This window comes from Tauraco erythrolophus, chromosome 6 (assembly GCF_009769465.1).
Source record: "Tauraco erythrolophus isolate bTauEry1 chromosome 6, bTauEry1.pri, whole genome shotgun sequence".
Taxonomy (NCBI): domain Eukaryota; kingdom Metazoa; phylum Chordata; class Aves; order Musophagiformes; family Musophagidae; genus Tauraco; species Tauraco erythrolophus.
Window position 1 is genome coordinate 20,376,765 of NC_141470.1, and position 26,709 is coordinate 20,403,473.

Genomic DNA, 26,709 nt, shown 5'->3' on the forward strand with positions numbered 1-26,709 from the left:
TCAGCTCATAGAATGGTTGGGGTTGGAAGAGACCTTTAAAGGTCACGTAGTCCAACCCCTCTGCAATGAGCAGAGCAGTCTTCAGCTAGATCAGATTACTTAGAGCCCCATCCAACCTGACCTTGAATGTTTCCAGGAATGGGGCACCTACAGCCTCTCTGGGCAACCTGTGCCAGTATTCACCACCCTCATCGTAAAAAATTTCTTCCTTATTATATCTAGTCTGAACCTACTCTCTTTTAGTTTAAAGCCATTACTCCTTGTCTGATTGCTACAGGCTGTACTAAAAAGTCTGCCTCCATCTTTCTTATAAGCCCCCTTCAAGTATTGAAATGCCGCAATAAGGTCTCCTTGGAGCCTTCTTTTCTCCAGGCTGAACAATCCCAACTCTCAGCCTTCTTTCCTTCTTGTCTCTCTCCACAGGTCACAGCATCTGCGGGCGACCTCCTGCAGTGGGTGGTTGGCTGCCTGAGCAGCACAGTGGTGAGGATGCTTTCAGATGTGAAGCAGTAGGAAGGTCTGTTACCAAGTCTCCTCATGGACTTGGACCTCAACAAGCTTAGGGTGTTGTCACAGGAGTCACTGATATGTATTTCTGACATCGCACAGTTACCAAAATTAGAGGAGTTAGAGCTGGAACTTTCTCAAATACAAGCAAAAAGCATACACCCATGCTTGGTTTTGTTCTAAGAAACAGCTGATCCTTTTGACTCATTGTTCTCCTCATAAATTCAATATAAGGAATCCTTCAGCATAAAAAAAAAATCCCAAAAAAATAATTTTGCTGAAGTTATAAGAAAATAAAAACTGAGTTTTACTATAGAAAAAAAATTATTTTTGAGGAAGTGTTAGTACCGCTCATTATTAACAACTCTTTCGATATTATAGTTACTGGTGTGCGTGGTGTGTGTATGTGCTACCATAAATACATGTAGGTAAGTGGTAGTGCAAATACAAGGGAGAAAACAATTACCGATGATGCTTTCTTGCAAGGCCGCTTCATAAAAGTTGTATCTTGGCCTAAGATTCATTTACACTAGTGAACTTTGTAGTCATTTCAGTTTTAATATACTAACAATGCTTGCAAACTGAATTTGTGACAATAAAATCACTACCAAGTCCCTGTAGCAGTTCTCTTTCAGGTGCATGGGCAACCATTCCACTTGGCCTTCAACCCTTTACTATTTAAACATGTCCATGAATAAACAAATAAATGAAAGACCAGGATGGGTTCAGTGGTTGGGAGGCACTGTGCAGTATTTTAGGATGTTCTTCTCTGGGGTTCTTCCAACTGCAGAAGAAAATCACCAATAGTTGTAAAGTACCAAATGTGACCCACAACTGTGGCTTCCAGTATCCTCTGCCAGTAGTACAGACAAATTAAATTAAAGTTAACTGCACTAACAACTAGCAGACTCCAGAAAGTGTCATGGTGAGAAGCTGTGCTTTGGGCTCCATGATTAATTTCCTGCCTTTTCGTTTTCTGTCTGCTTTACCGTTCCCTTGAGTTCTCGGCTGAATGCACTGGAGCCATTAAAACGTAGGTGCTACCTGTTTCAGTGCTGTCTAGCAAAATTGGTCCTGGCAGCATTAGTCTGGAGGAAGAAAATGGGCCGGGTGGGGGGAAATTCCTGATTATTTTAACAGTGTGATCTTGGCCTAGGAATATTGAGGCCAAAATAAAGAATCATGGGGTTTAGTTGTTACTGTGTGGTTTTGCGTTCAGTAGTGAACAGCTACAGCACTGCCTTGTATTGAAGGAAATCAATTTGATTTTGCAAACGTCTCTGAAAATCTCAAAATATATCTGACTGGAGTAGTTTTAAACAGGTGGTTAACAAAGAGGTTCTTCCTGCAGCATCCCTATTCTTCCTAGCTTCCCTACATAGACAAATGACTCTATTGGTAGTTTTTTCCAAAGCTCTTGTATGCTACTGGTATGATATGAACATGACTTGAGTTTGCACAAAATTATGTGTGGAATAATGGAAAGTAGGAGTATTGAGCTGATGCTCAGTTGTACATCAGTCTGGGGAAGTCAGTGATGCATTCCATCACTTGAGGAAGAACAATCATATTATTATCATTATCTCTCTTTTAAAACTTTGGACTATTCTGAAATCAACAGGTGTGTGAAGTTCCCAAGGAATGGATGTTTGAGCTTAGAATTACACAATTTTTAAATCACGCAGTAGGTGCTATATTTGGCCTTGCTTCCTGTGAGTCTTCTAATTGTACACGGAAATTACTTTCCTCGTCTGTGTTTTGCAATATCATCCTGCTATATAGTCTGGGGCATATTCAGTGTGAAAGGAATATATGGACAATTTTTCTGCCAAACTGAAAAAAAAAAAAAGACTATGGAGCATCTGCAAGGTGATATTTTCCAAAGCTGTAAGTATTGGACAAACTTGACAAGTTTCACAGAAACAGAAAATGTACATTCCTAATATGTGAACAACTTATTTGCCAAACTTGACACTTGAAAGAATGAAAGCACTAAAACTTCTCCACTAAGCCAATACAGAAATTTTGACTTGGCTGTGCCACTTGTTTTTCGTTGATGTAGGCTTTTGATCTATTTTTCATGGTTGTTAAACCTCTCCCAAAATTATTTTCAGCAGATACTGCCATGGAAAACCTCAGCCCAAATGGTTAAAGTTTATCCAAGTTACAAGCAAGTGAAACGCTCCTATAGAGAGGTGCAAGGTGGCTCCAGTGGTAGAGGACTCCTCCAGCTTGGCTCTCTGATGAAAAATCTTTCATGGACAGGGGCAAGGGAAACTGAAACCACTGGCCTCAGGTTATTAAACGAGGTTCTTCGCAAAGCTCTATGAGAAGATTTAATTGACAAACATTTTCCTCTAACATGCTTCATATGTGTCATGCTGTCCTGGTTTCAGCTGGGACAGGGTTAGCTCTTCTTTTTAACAGCTTGAAGAGCTCTGGGTTTTGGTTTTAGTCTGAGACTCGCTCTGAGAAGAATGCTGACAGCACACTGATGTTTGTAGTCAGCACTGAGGTCTTAAGGACTTTTCAGCTGCCGTGTTCTTGCCAGTGTGCAGGAGCACAAGATAGCGGGGAGTATGGCCGGGACGGGGGTCCATGACCCTCCTTATGATTTGTACTTAGATTTAGGATTGAGAGCCAAACTGGCCAATTAGTATTCCATATCATACTGCGTCATGCCCAGTACAAAACTGAGGGTCAGCTGGAAAGAAGGGCCTTTGCTCCGCCAGGACTCTCACTTTCAGACTCTCAGAGTACTCTCTCTGTCTCACTCTCTATTTTTGGGCCTCTTGCTCATCCAGGATTGTGGTATCGGGACTTATCTGTTTCGGGATCGTTAATTCAGGATGAGACGGGCCTCGGTCAAGGGGTGGTGAGCAATTACACCGTACATCACTCATTTGTATATATTTATCATTCTATATGTTTGTATATATATATATTGGTAGCAGCAGTAGTAAATTGTTCTTATCTCAACCCACGGGTCTCTTTTTTTTCTTTTTCTCTTTTAATTCTTTTCCTCATCGCTGGGGGGGTGGGGGAGGGTGAGTGAGCCGCTACGAGGAGTTTAGCTGCCAGATCAGCCTAAACCACAACAGTCCTTTATTTTGGCACCCAGTGTGGCATTTTAGAGCCATGTGGGTAAGACTCGGGATCTCAATATGGAAAGATGATGGAGGAAAAATCCATAGTTGTCCAGTGAAGAAGTCCTGGATATCTCCAGTCACCATCTCAGAGATAACCATTTGGCACTCAGTCATGCAGAGTCATAATCTTCATTCTTCCCTGTACACATCTGTCGTCTTTGGCAATTACAATAAAACGGCCTTGATTTCAGAAGGGGAAACCTTTAGTTAAGAGTGAAAAATCATTTTCAGCAGGGAAAATGTTTCACACATTTCACAGCTCTCACTGACAATTATTGTAACCCTTGCTGTATTATTTTTCATGGTTGTACATATAGAATTTTTGAACGTTCTTGACCATAGTCTGCCTTCCACAAAAAATGGATGTTTTGAGATGGGATGATGCCAATAATGTACAATGATATAGTTATGAAAAGTGGGGGAAGTTTTAAGTCAAACACAGACTTACAAGTCCTACTTTGTATTGCTGAAAGGCGGCCAGGTTTGAATGGCTGTATGAGACTTCTATGCTGTAAAAAAAACCCTCATATTTACTTGCACTAAAAGCATGGAAATATTAAATCATACCAGTAAGAATAAAATAAATACTACAAGTAAGAGGGAGAAGGCATCAGGTGACCCGAGCACAGGTCCCAGAGAGGGCACATGGCTGCAACTAACCCCGTAGGCAAAATGGTTAATTAATAGCCTCACAGACCAATTGATGACCTGAAGTAACCCCGCGTGCTAATTAGTTGACCTCAGGTAACCCCACTGGGGACCCCAGAGGCAGAGGTTGACCTCAAGTAACCCCGCAGGCCAATTGATGACCTGAAGTAAACCCATGGGCTAATTGATGACCTCAAGTAACCTCAATGTCGTCCCCAGAAAGGGAGTTTGACCTCAAATAACCCCAGTGGGGTCCCCAGAGGCAGAGGTTGACCTCAAGTAACCCCACAGGCCAATTGATGACCTGAAGTAACCCCGTGGGCTAATTGGTTGACCTGAAGTAACCCCCGTGGGGTCCCCAGAGGCAGAGTTTGACCTCAGGTAACCCCACAGGCCAATCAATGACCTGAAGTAACCCCGTGGGCTAATTGGTTGACCTCAGGTAACCCCAGTGGGGTCCCCAGAAAGTGAGTTTGACCTCAAGTAACCCCACATTGATGACCTCAAGTAACCCCGCAGGCCAATTGATGAACTCAAGTAACACCAGTGGGGTCCCCAGAGGCAGAAGTTGACCTCAAGTAACCCTGCAGGCTAATTGATGACCTGAAGTAACCCTGTGGGCTAATTGGTTGACCTCAGGTAACCCCAGTGGGGTCCCCAGAATGGGAGGTCGACCTCGAGTAACCCCACAGGCCAATTGATGACCTCAAGTAACCCCAGTGTGGTCCCCAGAAAGGGAGTTTGACCTCAAGTAACCCCACAGGCCAATTGATGACCTGAAGTAACCCCGTGGGCTAATTGGTTGACCTGAAGTAACCCCCGTGGGGTCCCCAGAGGCAGAGTTTGACCTCAGGTAACCCCACAGGCCAATCAATGACCTGAAGTAACCCCGTGGGCTAATTGGTTGACCTCAGGTAACCCCAGTGGGGTCCCCAGAAAGTGAGTTTGACCTCAAGTAACCCCACATTGATGACCTCAAGTAACCCCGCAGGCCAATTGATGAACTCAAGTAACACCAGTGGGGTCCCCAGAGGCAGAGGTTGACCTCAAGTAACCCCACAGGCCAATTGATGACCTCAAGTAACCCCAGTGTGGTCCCCAGAAAGGGAGTTTGACCTCAAGTAACCCCACAGGCCAATCGATGACCTGAAGTAACCCCGTGGGCTAATTGGTTGACCTGAAGTAACCCCCGTGGGGTCCCCAGAGGCAGAGTTTGACCTCAGGTAACCCCACAGGCCAATCAATGACCTGAAGTAACCCCGTGGGCTAATTGGTTGACCTCAGGTAACCCCAGTGGGGTCCCCAGAAAGTGAGTTTGACCTATAGTAACCCCACAGGCCAATCGATGACCTGAAGTAACCCCGTGGGCTAATTGGTTGACCTCAGGTAACCCCAGTGGGGTCCCCAGAGGCAGAAGTTGACCTCAAGTAACCCTGCAGGCTAATTGATGACCTGAAGTAACCCTGTGGGCTAATTGGTTGACCTCAGGTAACCCCAGTGGGGTCCCCAGAATGGGAGGTCGACCTCGAGTAACCCCGCAGGCCAATTGATGACCTCAAGTAACCCCAGTGTGGTCTCCAGAAAGGGAGTTTAACCTCAAGTAACCTCACATTGAAGACCTCAAGTAACCCACAGGCCAATTGATGAACTCAAGTAACCCCAGTGGGGTCCTCAGAGGCAGAGGTTGACCTCAAGTAACCCCACAGGCCAATTGATGACCTGAAGTAACCCCGTGGGCTAATTGGTTGACCTGAAGTAACCCCAGTGGGGTCCCCAGAAAGGGAGTTTGACCTACAGTAACCCCGCAGGCCAATCAATGACCTGAAGTAACCCCGTGGGCTAATTGGCTGACCTCAAGTAACCCCAGTGGGGTCCCCAGAAGCAGAGGTTGACCTCAAGTAATGCCACAGGCCAATTGATGACCTGAAGTAACCCCGTGGGCTAATTGGTTGACCTGAAGTAACCCCAGTGGGGTCCCCAGAAAGGGAGTTTAACCTCACGTAACCCCACATTGATGACCTGAAGTAATGCCACAGGCCAATTGGTGACCTGAAGTAACCCCGTGGGCTAATTGGCTGACCTCAAGTAACCCCAGTGGGGTCCCCAGAAGCAGAGGTTGACCTCAAGTAACCCCGCAGGCCAATTGATGACCTGAAGTAACCCTGTGGGCTAATTGGTTGACCTGAAGTAACTCCAGCGTGGTCCCCAGAAGGGGAGTTTGACCTGAAGTAACCCCACAGGTCAATTGATGACCTCAAGTCACCCCATGGGCTAATTGCTTGACCTCAGGTATCCCCAGTGTGATCCTGAGTGAGGGAGTTTGACCTCAAGTAACACCGTAGGCCAACTGATGACCTCAAGTGACCCTGGTAGTGTCCCCTGAAAGGGAGTTTGACCTCAAGCAACCTCACAGGCCAACTGATGACCTCAGGTAACTCCCTGTGCTAGTTGGTTGACCTCAAGTAACCCCAGTGGGGTCCCCAGAAAGGGAATTTGACCTCAAATAACCCCGTGGGCTACTTGGTTGATCTCAAGTAACCCCAGTGGGGTCCACAGAAGCAGTGCTTTACCTCTGGCACGTGCCGGTCCTAGACCGGAGCGAAGTTTTGCTCGTATTCTCTGGAGCGGAATTAACACTCAAATCGAGTCAAGCGCCAGGTGGTTTTATTTGCCCGACAATAAGTTTGCAAACGCAAAGGAAAGAAAGTGAGAGAAAGAAAGGGAAAAAGAGTCAGTTGCAATAGCCACCACCACAGAGCTGTGGCCTCCTGACAGTCCAGTTCATCTTCAAGTCTGGTGGGGGACGTTCCATCCTATGTTGGTCGTTTCTGCTCCTTTATTGGGATTCATTCTTCCAAGAATCACTTTAGCATATCCCAAGAGCTGCTTTGCTTACCCGCACCGACCACCCAGTGGTGGTACTTGTGCCTGATACTGTCACTAGGGGGTCTTCAGGGGTCTCCAGCCCCCTCTGTCCTCCAGGCCCTTGGTCTGTGTGCATGCGCAGGGGATTATGTTAGATTTCTTAGCATCTGCTCCACCTTCAGGTTCGTAAGAAGCCAGGCGGTCCGACTGGTCCTCTGTTGATATGGCAGTGGTGTCAGCTGGCAGTTTGTTGTTCCATCAATGTTGACACAAATATCCAACACAGTCCCTTACATCCTCACTAACACCCACAGGCCAATTGGTTGATCTCAAGTAACTCCATGGGCTAATTGGTTGACCTCGGATGACCCCCCCCGACCTTCCCCATTGTGTTTCAAGGTGTTTGACTCTTACCTTGTATACCCGTCATCTTTTCTTTCATGTGTCATATCAAGGAACCCATTTACTAACGAGGTCTGTCACAGTCTAAACATTCTGGCTGATGTTTCTCCTCAGTGGCCCTGTTGTGATTCCTCCCCTCCCCAGGATTCCTGGTACTTTGGTTTTCCTGTCTCCACCATCAGTTATTTGTGAGGAGCTCACTGGGACCAACCCCTCTGAGAAGCCACCACCATCCCCATCCCACCACACTCGCTTTTGCCCATGTCCCCCTTGTGCCAGTGCCTCTCGACTTCTCTGCAGACGAGCTCTGCTCTCCTGCCCACCCCATAGCATCTCGTGCAGTCAGTTTTATTTGGGGAATATGAGGATGCTACTGCATTTGGAGCAGGAAAAGAGCTCCAGCTCTGTCCTTCCTGGCTGGTACAACTGAACCTCTGTGCACATCTGTCCATACGTACCTTTAGTTTTACATATAGCGCTTAGAGAGTTGGTGACAGGTTCAAAAGACATCAGCACCCTTTGAAACTTCCAAACAATGCTTTACTGGACCTACATTCATTAACAGTACACATCACCCTGGGTTAGGCCTTAACCACCATCAACACACAGGGAAACAATTAGTCCTTGACAAGCTTGTCCTAAATTAGCCACGAGTATAAAACAGGAGTTGGTGCTGCAGCTTCTCCAACTTTTGAGGTGAGGGGGGAAGAGTATCTTCTGGTGATGGAAGCCAGACCTGGAGTAAGATACTGTCTTTTTTTCTCATTGTTTCTTAGTCTTCTATTCTTCTCCTTCTCCCTTTGAAGGGATGGTGGGAAGCACACCTCCTCGTGCCTCAGTTGCTTCTTTTTTTGCAACCAGGATTTGTTTTCTGGGTGTTTTTCCAGCACATTTCCTGTTGTCCTGTGGGGTTACTTTGGCTTCACCAGTTACCTTCTCTACCTGCTGCCCATGTGGGGTTTTTAGCTCTTTCATATTTTACTATTTGTACTTGTCTCCTATAGTTCATACGTGCGCTTGTCTTTCTCTTTGTGGTTCCTTATTCTGTGTGTGTTTTTTTGTACCTATTTCAGAAAATGCTAATTGCTGATTTTGCTCTTAGAATTTATATTAAGCTATAAAATGCTGACACACGGTCACTGGTTACATTATCTTTGTTGCTTATGTCTGTGTTTACTACAAGTCTTATACCTTGCTTAACTTGCTTCTACTTTTTGTGTGTAACAGGCCACCACTTGGGTTATTTTGCTCTACAGTGGGTGGCCCTTCAACTGCAGTGGTGAATGTCCCTGTTGGAGTCTTTTTGAAGGACTTTGTGTTTACTTGAGGGAAAATATCAAGAAAAAAATCATTCTGGGGAGGTTGCCATGACTTACTCTAAATATGTTTGACCTCAGGCATGAGTAACTGGAGAGGCTTTCCCCCAGCAGGGGCCCAAGACTTAATTCAGTTACAAATGTCCTCAGACATGAATAACTGGACAGGCTTTCCCCTGTTAGCTGTCATCCCCTGTTGAGGAGCGCAAGAAGCGGAGAACAAGCCGTTATCTTTTTCCTGCACCCTCCCTGAAAGGGGAGCTCCAGCATCACTGTGGACCTGAAGGACTCCTCTCCTGCATAATGCTTCTCTTCTCTGGGCCAGAGCCGAAATGCCTCTGCATGTGTCACAGGAGCTGGTGAGGCCTGGGCTATGGGAAGAGGTTTCCTGCGCTTTTCTCTTGGCTGCACTTCTGAACTCCTATGGGGAATCTTGGGACTTTGCCCTGCCTTGGGTGAGCGTAGGCACGTTCCCTCACCATTTGCCATGAGCCATCCAAAGTCCTGAAAACGAAGAGCAGTGAGAGACAGGTACTAAATTCTTCATCTCCGTGTGTCTGTGTCTCACCTGGAGAAAGCCGAATGTTACCTGAAATTGGAAGGAACAAAATGCAAAGCATGAGACCTCTGTCCTGGGACAGAAAGGAGGCAGGAAAGGAAGCTATTTTTAGGTGCATGTGAAGGGACTGCCTAGCTCTGCAAACATTTGGGCCATTCCTATGGCTCACGCTGGAATTGAGAGTGCCTCCAACAAAGGCTAAGACAACCTGCTTCATGCAAGAAGATTCTTCTTCATTAGACCCACTGATAGGAATTCCTTCTTACCTTTCTATTGAAGATCTTATGAGAGAGAAAAAATCCCAGTCTTGACATCTCTACTAAAGTCAAGGTCTCAAAATCGAAGATTGCCTGATGAGAAGGAAAGAAACACATAGGAAAGAGGACACAAAATAAACCAAGAAGAAGAAAAATAAAAGCAAGAAATATTAAGTCCAGAATCTGAGTAGGGGCAGCCAGAATCCAAGTGCGTTTATGCCTTAATGCCCAGACACAAGATTTTTAGCAAAGCAGACCAACAATATCTGCTTCTGGGATGACAGGGGCAGCTGGCTTCAGCTGAGTTCCTCTCCCTGCACCTGGTGGGAGCCATCCTCTTCACATCTAGTGCACCAGTTCAGAGGATGCTGGTTTTGGTTGCCAGCACACACCCAAGTGACCTGCAGTGACAGACCAGGAGTTGCAGGCAGCGTGTGCTCCTGAAGAGCAGAGGGACAATCAAGGGCTTTGGCCTAAGACCTTGGCTACAGTAGTTGAAGTTATGGCATCACCTTGCTTTCAGTGGTGACCAGATGCCACGATCAATGCTAGAGGAGTTGTGTGTTCTCCCCTTGGGAAGCCCGATGAGGTGAGGGAGGTGTCCTGGCACCTAAAGTAGGCAGAGTGGGACTTACGCTGCGAGCGGTTGCCGTGCTTTCCCATGCCGTGCCTGGGGACTTTGTGTCTGGCTGCCTGCCTAGACACATAATGAGACTTTCCTTTTCCAGGTGCAGCCTCCAGCACTGTAATACAGATCAAAATTTTAAGTGTGCACAGTTTTGTTGAATGCAGAGTACTCTAGGTATAATTTCTAGAACTTATTTATGTTGGAAGATGAGATTTGGATTGTGTAGCTCTTCATAACATGAAAAATCTGTCTAGATTTCATGACCATATCTAATTATTACTCTATTTTGTCACTGAATGTTTGCGCTTGTCTGTTCTTGTGCTTCTAGAGGATCTTTACAAATGTAGATAAGGCCATGTTGTCTGACACCAGAGTACGTTCTTCCTTAGAAAATTATATGGTTAAGAGAAAATAATTGAGTTTTTTTTCTAGTTATGACCTAGTATTTTAGTTTTATTTCCTCTCTCTGTATTAGGTGACTTATCTATTTGGGAACTCTCCAACTCAACCAGAACATGATTGCTTTAGGATGGGTTATGAGATTTTTAAAAAGCATTATTAAATCAAAGCCAATAACCATTATAGAACTGTGATACTAGAAAACAGTAATAAGGATTGGTCATGCGTTAAAAATCCACATCTATAGATGCAGGCATAGATATACAGTTAGAGAAGGGCACAGATTTAGCAGTAGCTGTAAACATATAAAACAAAGAGGCTAAGCAGCACTTAATTTTAAAGCTGCATAGATTTTTCACTACTTTTATAGCTTTGGATGATGTGCCATGCAGCTGCCACTGGTTTGAGGGGACAAAAAGAAAGAGGGGAGCAGCAAAAGGTCTGAAGGAAAGGCAGGCTCAAAAGCCCTTTCCATTCTGCCTGTAAGTCCATACCTGCCTCTAACAAATGGCTGCAGGTTTCCACCTTTTATATCACAAGGTCTATTCAGCAAGATGATGTCTGATTATGGTAGAAAATAGCAGTTCTCATGTTCTTCTTCTATCATCATATGCTCTTAAAATGAATTTTGTTTGAGAATGGGCATGACGTAACTACTTACTCATCACTTTCCATCATTTTATTTACCTTCTAGCAGTGCTTGGATTTGTTAACATCTTGGGCTCTCCTTTGCTGTTTCCTGAAATAAGATAAATGCTCACCAAAAAAACACAAAAATTCGCAGAGGAAAAGGCAAGGCATGACACCATCCTGCAGAATTTAATGTAACAGGATATCATTTCATGAAGACAAATCTACAGAAGAAAATTGATTGGTCACTTATGCAGTCCGTGTAGTTACGCTGCTTCTAAGCTGTTATATTCATATATGCATATATGTCTTCTCCTGTCCTGCTTCAGGAATATGATCTTTTCATTATTATGTATCCATACAATAAATAATACATCTGAGGGAGATCTCACAGTGCTCCATGTTATTTTACCCTAGACAAGAATCTTTCAAATGAGCCTTAGTTTCAAATTTTCACTCTTGTGGTTCACCAGTACAGACAGAAGAAGGAATATGTACATTTCTGATGTACCGTTAATACAAAAATATCCCTTTCAAATGCTTTTTTTATTCAACTTCTTATTTCATATTTTTTAACTGCAATGTTTTGTTGAATTTCATCATAAAGATTGCTTGTTATCCATGCAAACCAAAGAACTCAGTTTCAGGTGGTTGACTGCAGGACTGAGAGCGTATTCACAAATGTATAGAAATCCCATTAACTTCGTACTTCGACCGTGTCCTGAGCTTTGATGCTAAAACAGCAAAGCGCTTCTTTCTCTATTTCTTCCCTTCCAGAACGCCAGTACTGGGGCTCAGACCTGCAACTTCCTGAAATACCTTTTGAAGAAATCATGCACGATGATGAAAGTGCATGCAAGTGGCTGTGCACCCTAAAGAAAGTAGGAATCGTGCTACTAACAGGAGCTGCTCCTAAGCAGGGAGAGTTGTTTAAACTTGGCCACAGGATTGGGTTCCTGCGTCTCACTTTTTATGGGTGAGTTTAGTTTTTTTTTAATATCCTTGCTTTGCCGGCTATGTAATCACTTCTAATGCACTTCACTTCAGCTTGCTGGACCTGTTTTGTGGATTAATTTATTAAAACAAGGTGAATTTTTTTCTTCTCCGCATGTTAGAAAATGTGGCGTCAATTAATGTTCTGTACAAGAGGACTGCTTTGCTGTCATGGGCAGGGTGTGTAAAGAAAAGCAGCAATAACATTAACTGCTGAGAGCAGGAAAAATGCCTGAAAAGAGATGATGTCAAATAAAAGATAAGCACAAGATAGCTGTACTTAACTGTACCATGGGGCAAAAGGAAAAATCCCCAGTCCAGTCCCCTTCTGACTAGAGGAACAGTTACCTGTACTGAAACTTTTTCTTAGCCTGATTTCAAGTCATGGAAATAGGTGCAACTTAGATGACGTTATTGTGTCTCGCATCAACGAGAAGATGGGCAGTGTACCCATTTCCCTGCTCTTAACTGAGTCTGCTCTGGACTGCCACAACCAGTCCCAGCAAGCATTTTTTTAAGACTGCTTTTTTTCAAAAATAAGAGCTTATCCTGCAGGAGTGCAAGCAGGAACTTGTGAATCACCCTTTTGATGCCAAGAGGTGGTAAACCAAACCTCCAACTCCTCAAGCACCTACTAGGCGAGTAAACAAACGATGATGGTAGCTCACATCTTGCTGAGCTGTGTCGGTGACCTCCATCTATCTAAGTAAAGGAGCAATTGTATTAGCTGATATATTGCCTGTCCCTCACCCCCAGCTGCTGGTATGATTTTTACAATGTATCTAAAAACCCTATGACTTGGATGTCTACTTATTCTTAAAAAAGACAAAAATGGATACTAATATTTAAACACAGTTGTGATTCTTGGTGCCTGAATAGCTGCCAAACTAAGAACATTCAGGGCTTCCCATCTCAAGAGCTCCCTTCTCCCCTGTAACAGAATAAAAGATAACAATTATGGCAAGAGTCCTCCTTCACTTGGATCTAATTCAGAGAATAAGCAAACAAATCACGTAGGCAATAACCAGTGTCTTCTCCTTTGTCTAAAAAAAAAAATCCAAAATCAATAGAAGTGGGGAAAAAAATTTCCAGCCTTGGCCAGAAAAAACACATTCCCCCAAGACTGCAAATGAGAAGGAAAGATTTTTGTGCCCCTTAGTGCTCCTGTGTGAAGGCACATATGAGCCCTGCCAAAACATGCAACGCAGGTGAGGTTGGTAAGAGCAGCACTGTGATACGAAGAGAAATACATTAAATAAGATTGTTAGTTGAGGTGAGGGGGAGGAAGGCAAACAAAAGGTCCCTTCTTCAAGCTCCGATGCTTATTAGGACTCATTGTTATAAGTGTCGTTCCGTCATTAGCTATGGAAAAAAAGATGTCGTTGATGCTGCTGGCTTTTAGATTTAGTGAACGATTTCTAAGAGGCAGAGAAATAGCTACTGTGATGTACTAGCAACTTCTGGCAGTGTGTAAGTTGCTTCTGACCCAAATCTCCATCCTTTATTTTTGTCTCATTTATGTCAAAAGTCAACCTCTTTGTGCGGAATTTTTCCCTATGCTTCAAATCAGGAAAGTTGTCTCAAGAAATCTTCTAGAAATTAGCAGAAACTGAAGTGAACTCACAGCATGTAGAACAGCCTGTGAGAATGTCACTATTCTTTTTTTTTTTTTCTATTGTCTTCCGAAAAGAAGGGATGGAGAGAATTACTGCTTTAAAATACCAGTAATATTACGAAGCTTTTGTCAGTTGAGGCAGCCATGATAAATATTTGTAAAGCTTTAAAGGGAGTAACGTATAAATGTACTAGGGTAGTTAAGATAACATACTTTCATTAAGGTGTGGTTTCCTCTTTCTGCTTACTGTGCCAGGAGGAAAAGTGGTTTTCAAAGTTAACTGGGATTCAGTTAGGTTAATCCTACTGAAATAAATGGGAGCAGAACCCCCTGCTCAACCCAGAACGCTGACCCAGTGCTACAAAACATTTTCTACTGTTAAAAACATGCCTAATGTTGTGCACTTCTATCTTTGGCACTCTACTATGGACTCAATTTAAAACTTGCACCATTTTGAAAATAGTACTGCTTTCTGGTTTTGTTTTGACATGATCCTAATAACAGATACTAGGAGATTCTTAGGAGTATCCAACTCTGATCATATTGGAGGGTGTTTCCCACCTCTCCTGGGTACCTGAAGGATGAAGCATTTGTTCTGTTGGTGTCCAGACAGCTGCACAAGCATTTGGAGTTAGAAATGAATACAGCAAGGTCCAGATAACAACAAAAAGTTTTTGTTCTTTGTTAAAGCATATCATTAAAATAAAATATATAATATCTCCACAGAGAGTGGGGGGAACAAAAAAAAAAATATATGAAAACAACCCAAGGATGCCACACAATCCCTTCAACATACACCATGGTATGGTGTGCTTGGGTACAACAGAGCTTTTAGTTGCTTTCCTAAGTTTCAGAGATGAGGAACTGGATCTAGAAGTTCCTAGATCTGAAAACTGGAAATGATCTTTCAGTCTTCTACTCTAATGTTCCTGACGTGGCAGGCCACTGTCTTTCACTTCTTGGCCATCTGCTGAGCCCTGTAACATGTTTTTTACGAAGGCATTTGAAAGTTTTTAGAATTAACTGCAGCATTGTAAGATAAAAAAAACCCTACCATTCTTGCTGTTTAAAATCACTGCCAGCTGTGTGTTTGAAGCTGTCTGCTTGTGATAATTCTGCTGTGTTTAAGAGACTGAAAGTCCCTTACTGTATAAATGTGCATTAACTGTTAGGATATACTTTACTTTCCTTGTCTAAGTTCAGCTAACAAGAGATTCAGACTGCCCTAAGGACACTTGCCAGTTTATCAGTTGTGTCATCAGAATGGGTTTTTCCCAATTAAAAAAAGTTAGTCTTGTCCCTCTCTGACTCTTCCCTTATACAATTGTAAACAGTGATGATTATTAAATGCTTCACCTTGTTTAAAGTCAGCTTGAATTAATGGTTAATCTCTTTAAAGATGGTTTCAATAAAAGTAATCTGTCAGGGTGAGTTCTGAGTCTTTCAGATATACAGAGGGAGAGATATATATATTTAAAAATGATTTAATACATCCTACAAACAACCTCCCCCTCCATTAACATTCTATACAAGATCAAGGTTGAAATGTGACCTTGGTCCACACCATTTGACCAAGTAATGGTTAGAGCTCTGTTCACTGTTTAAGATTTACTATTGGTGCTGATTAAACCTTATTTTTATATTTCCTTAAGTATTAGGGTTCACAATAAAGGAATGATAAAAGGCTACAAGTCTCCTCGCTTTTCCAAAACATATTTGCTAATTCATGTATTTATCGGGCTGCAGAAAAAGGGTTTCAATGTTATGAAAATTTTCCAATTGACTAAGAATTCTGCATTTACAAGAAAATATACTTAGTATGAATATTTAGTTCAGTTGAGTTTCTGGTTTTTTTTTCCTTTTTTTGCTTTTTAAACACAGCTGTAGCATTTGAGAGTTTTGAAGTCTGGTTTACATCATCCCAATTGAGCCACCACTGTTAGATTCACTCTAGGCCATTTGACAGTTGCTAATTACGTTTCTTTGTATGCTGAGGTTGAATTTGCAATATTAAATTAAAATCTGAAGAGCATAAGGTCAAAGAGAGTCGGACATCCAAAGACCAGATTTGCAGACTAGTCTGGGTGTCAAGAAACAAAAACCAGCTCTGCCACAGGGTGAGGTCCACAAGCTACATACAGGCTTATGTCCCGCTCTGGAAAAAAGAGTATATGCTGCATTACTAAAGGAAGGGCACGGTTATAAAAGGGGTAGGATGCATATGACATAATGTGCACATTAGCAGAGCCAGACTTTCAGGGCAGGAGGAACCAAAACTGTTGAATACACTTTTCTTTTTCAGAATATGTTGCAGACTTGCAAGGAGAGAAAGCAACTGTGCACGCACAGGCAGCCTGCTCTGGGGCAAGCGTGCTATTCCTTACGTCGTGGCTTTCATTCCTCCAGTTCAGAGATCAGATGCTGTTTAGCTGTCTCCAAGATGCAGTGTAAGGGTGCCTTTATCAAGGCTGTACAGTAAAGTCATACCTATTTGTCGTGGTTTAACCTGGCCGGCAACTAAACTCCACACAGTCGCTCGTTCATCCTCCCCCACCCCCAGAGATGGGGAAGAGAATTAAAGGGGAAAAGGGAAAGAGACCCGTGGGTTGAGATAAGAGCAATTTAATACTACTACTAATAATATATGAATATATATATGTGCATAATAATAACGTATTCAAACAAGTGATGCACAGTGTAATTGCTCACCACCTGGTGATCAAGGCCTGTTCTGTCCCAGACTAACGATCCTGAAATAGATAAGTCCTGACACCACAATCCCAGATGAGCAAAAGGCCTGGGGAAAAAAAAGAGCTAGAGAGGGATAGTACTCAGAGTCCGAAAGTGAGAGCCCCCAGAAGAGCAAAAGCCCTTCTTTCCAGTCAACCCTCATTTTTATACTCGGCATGACACTGCATGATATGGAATAACTTCATTGGCCAATTTGGCCCTCAATCCTACGTCTACATTCAAATCATAAGGGAAGTTGTGGACCCTCTGTCCCAGCTATGCTCCCCCCTATCCTCTTGTGCTCCTGCACACTGGCAAGAACACGGCAGCTGAAAAGTCCTTGAGGTCTCAGTGCCAACTATAAACATCAGTGCATTATCAACATTCTTAGAACAAATCTCAGACTAAAACCAAAACACAGAGCTCTTCTAGCTGCTAAAAAGAACTAGCTCTGTCCCAGCTGAAACCAGGACACTTTTCAAACTTAACACTCACAGTAGTAGAACAGTAAGCTTTCAGAAAGGTTCAGCACAAATATCCTGCCACAGAGGTGTACAAGATGAGTTTGTTACCTAAATAGATGAACCTTGACCCAAGCTGACTCAAGTCATTAGAAAGATACTGCCTGCCCCCACCATTGTATTCTTCTGGCATTGGATGAAGTCCAGAAGTCCAGAAGCAAGGATCATCTGTTTGCGTGCGTAGGGTTTGCAGGCAAAACCGACACACTGCTGCTAGGCGTTGGCTCCTCAATGTGTTGTGAGGAGTTGTTGGGTTATCTTTTGTCTCTGTTTAAGAGAAGTTTCTTGAATTGCAAAGGCTGTAAATAGAAAGTGGGGCTGCAAAATATTACACCTTTTCAAAAGAGTTGCTCTCCATTTTGGCCCACAATCAACCAAGTCTCTTTCCTCCCTGGGCACAGGCACACATGTGGAGGCACACATGTTGCAGCTTGACAACTTCAGCAACGTTTAGCTGTTCTCATCGCCATGCTGGTGATGTTAATGATTAATGCTTTGAAATTTTTTTAAATGACACTTTACACTAATTTTTTTACTAAAGAGCCCTGCTTTTGTGTTTTTGTTGTGGGTTTTTTTTTTTTCTAAAAAAAAAAAAGGAGGAGGGAGGGATTTCTCAAGTACTGGAAAATACAAGCAAGACCGTGCATTAATTTTGTGTTATTATATGTAGTGGTTTAAGAAACTATCCATAAACTATTTTTAATAAGTTAAGTCACAAAACTAATTTCAAATGTTTTAATACAGATGTCTATGAAGCGGTAATACGCTAAACATCAGAAAATAGCTAGAGAACTGTATTCAAACAGCTTAATAACTCAGCGTTTGTTAAATGTGTAATTCATCACATGAAGTCTTGAAAAAGACTTGTTTTGGCTTATTATTGGATATTTGGAGGGGGAGTGTTTTATAAGGAACAAATTTCGTATTTTTTACCACGTATGGCTGGAACCCAGCCTAACAATATAATGGAGAAGAAAATACTTCTTTCCCTATAGCATCTTTTCTCATAATTTGACCTATTTCCTTCTCAGATATAATTTTCGTAGTGCCTGATCTTGTTGTTCTTACATATTTCTTGCAGTAGCAGAAACTCCATTGAGTTTTCAGTCTTAACAACAGACTTAGAGCAGCACTTTACAGTCCATCTCTTCACCTCTAAACCAGAAGTCCTTTCTTACTGGCATCCAACTCTGAGGTGGCTTTTACTACTGTAATAAAATAATAACTTTGGGTAATTCCTTTTCTATTTCACTAGAAGCCAATACAAGACCTTCCAACTATCATAAATAAAAGGATAAATTTGGAATTGGCAAGCTTGCCAAATAAAACATTACCTCAGCAGGACCATGAAATTTAAAAAGAAATGTAACCGTGATGAATATAACTCTGACAAATGGGAAAAAAAGCGCCTTTTTTCTTGTCTAGATGTCTGTATGGTACATGCTACCTAAAATGTCATTACAGTAAAAAGTGGAAACATTCTCTGTATCAGCCATATAATAACAACAAGGGGTTACATGTTTTTAAATTAACCTTTTTCTTTAAGTTATAGAGGCACAACTCCCATTAACGAGGTCTCCAGTCATACCACAATTCATTTCTCTAACTTCTCATGCCCTAGACCTTGTGCTCCTCCCCTGTTCTGAAACCTTGCCCAGGGCTTGGGGTGGTGTGAAGGGCTTCCTTCAGGGCCCCAGCACTCCCACTGAGACAGCCAAACCATCTGCACCTCCCAAAGAGCCTCAGCTGCAAGAGAAGGACATTGGTCCCCTATCTCTTATGAATGAGACTTGGATTTTTAATAAAGTGCACAACAAGATGATTCAAGTGTAGTTTCAGTTCCTAGTGCAGCAATTTTGCAAGACTAAGGCTGTAACAGGCAGGCTACTTTTCTGCTCAGGGAGACTGAGCCCATGTTGCCGCTTCATGCAAAAACCGCTACACCTGCCTAGTGCCAAATTTCCTCCTCTGTCCAACAGCCTGAGCAATTGATGTTGAAATCTGACCCTGATTACTAAACCATAAACCATTCCAAGGTTCTTTGCTCCCCCTAAGGACCACGATTCCTCTGATGTTACCCACGTTTTCTTCCTTCTTGCGCGCTCTTCCCGTGACAGAGTTAATACTTTACCTCTGTGGAGACTTTGACAAAGTAAGGTTGATTTTTTTCATATTCAGTGCCAAGTTCCCCATTAGCATTGTGTTGTTCGTTTAATCATTGCTGACTTCAAGTCAGTAACTTGAGCTTTGACTGAAGCTCCTTGCGTGGAAGGCATGTTCCCAGGAACCAGCTCCCCTCGCCAAGCATAATAGCACAAAAGCAAAACCTCGCAATGATTTTATAAGGTACAACCATTCCAGCAATTGTATATATTCATTTAAATGAGACAACTAAAATGTGTTAAATCATTTTAGAACCTTCCAGTGACACTGGAGCCTTTTAAATTAAAGATATAGTGAGCCTAGCTACCTTCAACGCTAATGACAAGGATGATATAACAGGCTATTTCTTGGCTGTAAAATTGGGAACTAGGGAAGCGTGGTTGAAGTTATCATACTTGAGTACTGCAGTCATGTACTGATGAATATGTGCTGTACCAAATAATAAAGATGATTTTTCCCAGGCACTTAAGCCCATTTGCAAGTATTCAAGGGGGGTTTCCTCCTAGCAATTTCAGAAATTTACTTTTAGCATTTGGCATAGTTTCTATACTAAATACCACTCCTAGAACAAAAGCATTTGTATACTATATATAAAGCATTTTGGTCTGCACGTTCTTTAGCCTATTTTTTTTTTTAATATTACTAAGAAGTAATGCTGGACACACACCATCTGAAACATAATATATTTGGTCCATAGCCTTTCGCAAGGGAAAATGAGTTTCATACTTGCTTTTAAATCACACATGCTCCTGTGATTACATGGGCTACATATGGTGACTTACACTTTTCCAGACAAATGTCTGGATCTATAACATGTATCTGCTGAGGGCTGTCTTCAATCATGTGAACTCTGTACAAGCAAAACGTGTAGTTCTTTGTCTTAAATTCTCCTGCACAGTGTCATGGTGTGTCACTCAAAACAGATTTTTATTGTGCTGCAACGATATGTATTCATGTCCTTGTCATATAACGAAGACTTTTTTTTTTATTCCCCTGCAGTCGACAGTAAACTTTCGTACTGAATTTTGTCAACTTTCAAGACAGAAACTATGTAACAAAATAAATGGGGATAGTTCCCAGAAAGAGCATCAGGGAAAGGGAAGACGTTACAAAGTCTTTCATCAAGACATTTTCCTTTAGTGGCAAGTCTTCAAGATACAGGAAAGATTTCACTGCAAAGGATATTCTATATTTTCTAAGATCACAAAGCTCTGAAAATATTTTTTGGGGAAAGTTACATAGCCTTTAACAATTTCATACTTCATTGATAATGTGCTCCACTTGGCAGCTAGAAAATGGAAGGCTGATAAAAAGAAATGGGCCAACTTCCACACCCTTACTTCTGAAGCCTCAGTAAAAAGATGATGATTTATCCTAGCATTTGCATTCACCACTGGAAAGCCATCGTTCTTCTAGATACTACCCTGGGGCCACACGTCCCTTGGCACACTTCAGTTTCTAGCTTGATTCTAGGACAGCAGAAATCAGCCTTCTTTGCTTGGGGGGGGGGGACACTGCTAAATCATTATTTCCTTATAATTTTATAATATTTTCATAGTCAAAGATGGAACAATTCTTTCGTACTGTGATTTCATCATGCTGTTTCAGTGTGTACTGGCTGGCATCCTGGCTGGCTGTTTTAACATGTTTTCTCTTTTCTCTTTCTTTATAAAGACCAACTTGGCAAGTGCAAGACAAAGCAGATGCTAACAATGTGGCTTATACAACCGGGAAACTATGTTTTCACACTGATTACCCTGTTCTGCAGCATCCACCTGGGGTAAGGTGAATCCACTGACTTTTTCTCAACAGAAAAGGGGAAAGGAAAATGTTCCTACTGTGTGAAATATGGTTAGCGTTGAGTGACTCTGAATTTTGTCTGAAAAGAGCCATGTAAAAATAACAATATATTAATCTGCATAAAATAATCTACACACATGGGTATGTAATATATACATTATGATGCAAGTTCTACATAACAAGCCCATTACGTATGCCATAATTTTTAAATGGAAACTCACAAAGTATTGAGAATATTACCGTATGAGAAAGCATTAGGGTCCTACATGTGTGCTTCACTGCTGCTTTCACTGTATTGAAGAAGTTGGGCATCTAAGTGCTGTAGTTAAGTTGTGACATATCAAAGCTTAATCCACAAATTCACCAGAGAACTGAAAAGTAGTAGGAGCAGAAAAAAGGAACAAAGACAATCCTGGCAAAGTTTTCATCTATAAGCTTCATACCTACAACTTCCCTTTCTCATGTTGTGGAGTTCAGTTATTTCTATAATTAAACAAAAAGCCAATGTGGTTTGTTTATCCACAAGTGCACACCAAATACTTCACACTACCATTGCCTATTAATATCATTTAGATGCTGTTCGTTAATGTGGAGTAACAATGGAATAGGGCTTCATTAACAGAAAGCAGATTTGAATTAACTCACACCCTGCTATGAAACATTAGAAAAAAAAGCATAACCTTTTCATTCAAATGTGCTTGTAAGAAAGAAAAGAATTAAAGCATATTGAATTATTTTTGAACATTGTCCTGAATGTGCAGTTTTCTTTATCTACTTGTTACATGATATTCGAACTCTTAAGGTGTATTTACCTCTGTATTTGTAGAAATGTTTTAAAATGGATGATGATTAGTTTCAGAGCCATCCTGTAAAAATAATTTTAGCATTTCCTAGGTTTTGATCTGGCAATTATTTTCCCAGGAGATACCCTGATTTAAAAAAAACCAAACCAAAACAAAACAAACAACTGATTATTAGATCTAGCAGAAACATTACCTCGCTAAAACATAAACCTAAATTCTCATTTGAACATTTTCAGAGATGTTTACTGTTAGTGCAGCACTCCTTAGCTGTGCCAAGCCTTGCTTGCCGTGTCTATGCAAGGCTAGTTGCCTTGTGCTGCCTTCAGTGGGAGCCCTGAGTGCTCCCATAGCTTGCTGGCCAAAAGGAGCATGGCAGAAGGGCAGAAAACTGCTTCACCAAATTAATAAACTAACTTACATCCTTTCCAAGCGAGTCACCCTTCTGCACTGTTGGTTATTTCAGTTTCCCCTTTCATCACCATCATCAAGGACTATGGGTCCAGCTGGTGAGGAGAGTCTGGGACAAGCTGCTCCTCTTTCTCCTCCTGTTTTTTTTTCCATTTTTTTTTTCTCCTAACTGTCTCAGAAATAATTCATCATCCATGGAAGGGAAAGGTGAACGCTGTTACCATTGGTACAACAGATGTATTTTGTGTAGTTGGGCTGAGATGCACGTTTACACTGAGCCCTCTAATGGCACGGGAAGTTTTACTGCCTGTGTCAGTAGCTCAGATTTACACTGGTGTAACCAAGAGCCCTGTTTAGACCACCTGCTCTGTCTTACCCCTTGGCAATTTCACTGTGAAGTGAAATGAAACTGTCTTAATCATAGTTTATGATAGAGGCACTGGGCCTGTTGCCTTCTGAGAGACACCTTTTCCCCTCGGCAAGCAGATAATTCACAGCGCACTTTATTTCTGCAAGAGAAAACTAATCCTCTTTGTTGAGGCAGACCGTGATGCATTTAAAATTATATGACTACCGCGAAGAGGGACTCAAAGGAAAGAAGCAAGACCAGAGCTTTGCAGTTGACTCACATGTTGCAAGCGTTAGAAGATATCCCAAATGGGATGGATTTATGAACATGCTACTTCAATTTTCTGCCTGTGTGATAGTAGTGTGTGCAGCTGCAGTAATGGGAACTCAGTCTTTCACTGAAAAAAAAAAAAAAAAAAACAAACCACCAAAAGACTAGAACTACAGATATGAGGGAAGTGATACTAATGAACTGTTAAATATGCGAGCTAATTCTTCTCGTAATGTGATGTTGATTCATGCCAGGTTCAGTTTCTCCATTGTATAAAGCAAACAGCTGCAGGAGGTGACAGTGAAGTTGTGGATGGATTTCATGTAGCCAACAAGCTGAAGAAACAAAATCCGCAAGCGTATCAGATCCTGTCCTCTACTGCTGTAGACTATACAGACGTCGGGGTGGACTACTGTGATTTTGCTGTGCAATGTAAACAAAGGATTATAGAGTGAGTTGGTTCAACAACATCGAAAAATGAAATTCCTCTTGTATGGTGGATTACGCATTGGTAGGAGAAGGTCTGGTCCTGCCACCTTGTGGGGAAATGCTGATTTAACTTGGTCAGTAGTTCTTTTGGAGGGGTTTTTTGGTTAATTTGGGGTTTTTGCCAGTTTATGACTTGTTCTGTTCTTTGTACCACCATAACGTAGTTTTCCTTGTTTGTTTTTGCCACATAGCATCAAGAAGTGGTGGTAATTAGAGCAGCTCCTAGATACAGACACAGCTTAACAGCAGTTGGGTCTGTTACTAAATTCCAGGAAATGTATGTATGTATCATGCCAAAGACAGGTCACAATTTGAAGCATTTATTTAGATTAAGAATTATATACTATAAAAAGATAAAAGGCAAATTTTCATAATCTCTTCTGAATTTAAAGAGTTTACAATTCTACAATTAAAGTGTATAGAATATAGACGTTTGAGGGTTTCAAGCGTCTACACTTTCTCCTGATTATCCCTTTTGCTAGCTAGGCTTAATTGTCAAAATCCAACTCAGTAACAAGCTAAATTTCACTGTAGAAACAAACTGAAATTCCTGCAGTAAAGTTTGGTTGTTGTTTAACCATCTTAAAATGTTTCAGTAACAACATAATACATTCCTTTTCCTGTCCTTCTCTGTTTCATAGCGTGGATTCCAGAGGCCAAGCAGTTCGCATCAATTACAATAATGCAACAAGAGACACAGTGTTTGACATACCAGCTGAAGAAGTGAGGCCGTTTTATGCAGCTTTAAAGGAATTTGATAATTTATTAAACAGTGCAGAACACAAGTTTACTTACAAGCTGAAACCAGGTCAGTAAGTTGCTTCTCTTCGCAATGATTTTTCACAGTTCTTTCCAAGCAGTCAAAACACTTGAGCATGGTTAGCACTGGTACTGAGAGGAAATGTCAGTCCTTCTGTCACCTGTTTTATTTTATACTGCGTCTTTACATAGAATCATAGAATGTTTTGGGTTTCAAGGGACCTTAAAGATCATCTAGTTCCAACCACTCTGCCATGGGCAGGGACACCTTCCACTATGTCAGGTTGCTCAAAGCCTTGAACACTTCCAGAGATGGAGCATCCACAACTTCTCTGGGCAACATGTTCCAGTGTTTCGCCACCCTCATTGTAAAAAATTTCTTCCTTATATCTAATCTAAATCTGCCCTCTTTCAGTTTAAAGCCATTGCCCCTTGTCCTGTCACTACACACCTTTGTAAAAAGCCCCTCTTCAGCTTTCTTGTAGGCCCCTTTTAGGTACTGACAGGCTGCTAGAAGGTCTCCACAGATTTCTTTCACAAAAAAAAAACAAAAAGGGAGAGGAGAATAGAGTCTATATATTAATTAGTCCAACGTATCTTATAATCTTTATATTTCATCAAACCCCATACTATATAGGAAATTGTAACTTGTCATATCAATAGCAGCACGATTGAGACATGCCACGTGTAAGACTGCTGTGCTGTCATAATTCAGTGTCTGTTCATTAAATGATACACGATCACATACGTTTTCTTCTGCTTCATTTGATGCAGAGTATGTACATTAAGCCAAATGATATGTCTTTCTTTATGACATTGTAATTTGTTAGTGGGGAGAGTAGCTGCAGGAGTTGCAGAACATCTAGAAGATGGTGCAATTGCATAATGTCCGTAACGCTGAAGGAAGCGGAAGAGTGCCGCGGGGAATTCACTTGTCATCTTTGCTGAGACACCAAATGCCAGTGTAAAGCTGGATAAATGACAACAGGCCACTGCTGCTGTGCTGCTTTTTCTGGGTGGCCTCTGCAAGACATCTGGAGGCAGATTTGCAGAAGCACTACGCGCTCGAAACTTCAGCTAGAGTTGTACAGGGCTGTGCTTTAAACATAAAACATGCTGCAAAAAACACCCTTTACTCTTTAAAAGTCAGTCCGTGCGTATATTTAACATCTTTGGCCTTGATCTCTAGTCTTTCTTTCCCCAGCTATAAAATAAAGATATGAATAGGCCTTCATCTCTCAAGAGATGTTACAAAAGTAAATTCATTAGTGTATCTGCCTGCCTCATGTACTATGATGGTAGTATCTTTAAAGTGTCTATGAGAAAATTAACCTCTGTTGGGAATATGCAATAAAATAATTTATAAGATCACGTAATAAATGGTAAAACAAAGTACTTCACATTACATTAGTACCATCCATCCCATCAATTAAGGCACTAAATTGGTAGTAGAGAGGAGGGGAAGAAGTAAAGAAAGAGTACAAGGTTATTTAATTAGAGATTTATCATAATGGTGGCACAAAAGGGAGAAAAATTAAAATGGCATGCTAGCCTTAATTATGTGATTTCCTAACTTTCAATGGCTTGACTTTATTCTCATAAAATTCACTTAACAGGGACAGTAATGCAAGATATGTACAGTAAAAATAGCACCAGGCTGATCAAATAAAAATCATCCTAGTGGCTTTCACCCCTTTTATCCTTCCTGTGGATTTGCTTTAGTGGCTTTTCCACTCAAGGCCTGCATTTCTCAGCGTGGATTCCCCTACCACTCTGCTTTTAACTCCTAGTTATACAAGAAAAGATGCAGAGGTTGAAAGGGACCTGCCCTCCCTGGTTGAGAATGACCAGCTAAATTAACATTACTGTGTCGTCGCTGTGTATCTCCAGCCGAGCTACTAAAAACTTATTGCTCCCTAACTGTTGATATAAATCTACCTCCATGTTATCTGTTTGAAGGAATTATAAATATAACATACTGAATATTAAACACCGTGTAATCTCTTTATAGGAGACATAGTGACGTTTGATAACTGGCGCGTGCTTCATGGTCGCCAAAGCTACCCGTCGGGATCAGAAGTCACTCGTCACCTGGAAGGTGCCTATGCAGACTGGGATGTGGTCATGTCAAGGCTCCGGCTCCTCAGGAAGAGCGTCCTGAATAGGGACTGAGCTTTCTTCTAACTAGAATGACTAAAACCTAGATTGTCTAACCTCAAAAAAAAAAAAAAAAAGTGTTCAGAAACTAACATCATGAATATATTTTTGAGTTCCATAAGCTAAGAAAGCTGGTTTTCGTAACAATTTAAGATTTGTCTGTGTCCTGGTATTGAATCTATAAAACCTCTGTCACTTTATTTGCTTTTTAAAATCAGTGCGCAAAGTGGCTTGAAAGATTTTCACTTTACTGGGCTGACTGGGTATCTCAATGCCTTCCTGTGCCTCAACA

The 26,709-nt window shown here is 41.7% G+C and overlaps 1 protein-coding gene across 1 annotated transcript in view; it reads left to right on the forward strand.

Moving 5' to 3' along the window:
* BBOX1 (gamma-butyrobetaine hydroxylase 1) overlaps positions 1-26,432 on the forward strand; it is a 39,222-nt gene extending 12,790 nt beyond the window's left edge. Inside the window, exons 3-7 of the mRNA XM_086613754.1 lie at positions 12,138-12,336; positions 21,057-21,162; positions 23,267-23,463; positions 24,143-24,309; positions 26,272-26,432. Of these exons, the coding sequence (XP_086469880.1) occupies positions 12,138-12,336; positions 21,057-21,162; positions 23,267-23,463; positions 24,143-24,309; positions 26,272-26,432 (830 nt within the window). The remainder of the gene's footprint in view (positions 1-12,137; positions 12,337-21,056; positions 21,163-23,266; positions 23,464-24,142; positions 24,310-26,271) is intronic.
* Positions 26,433-26,709: the final 277 nt, after the last annotated feature.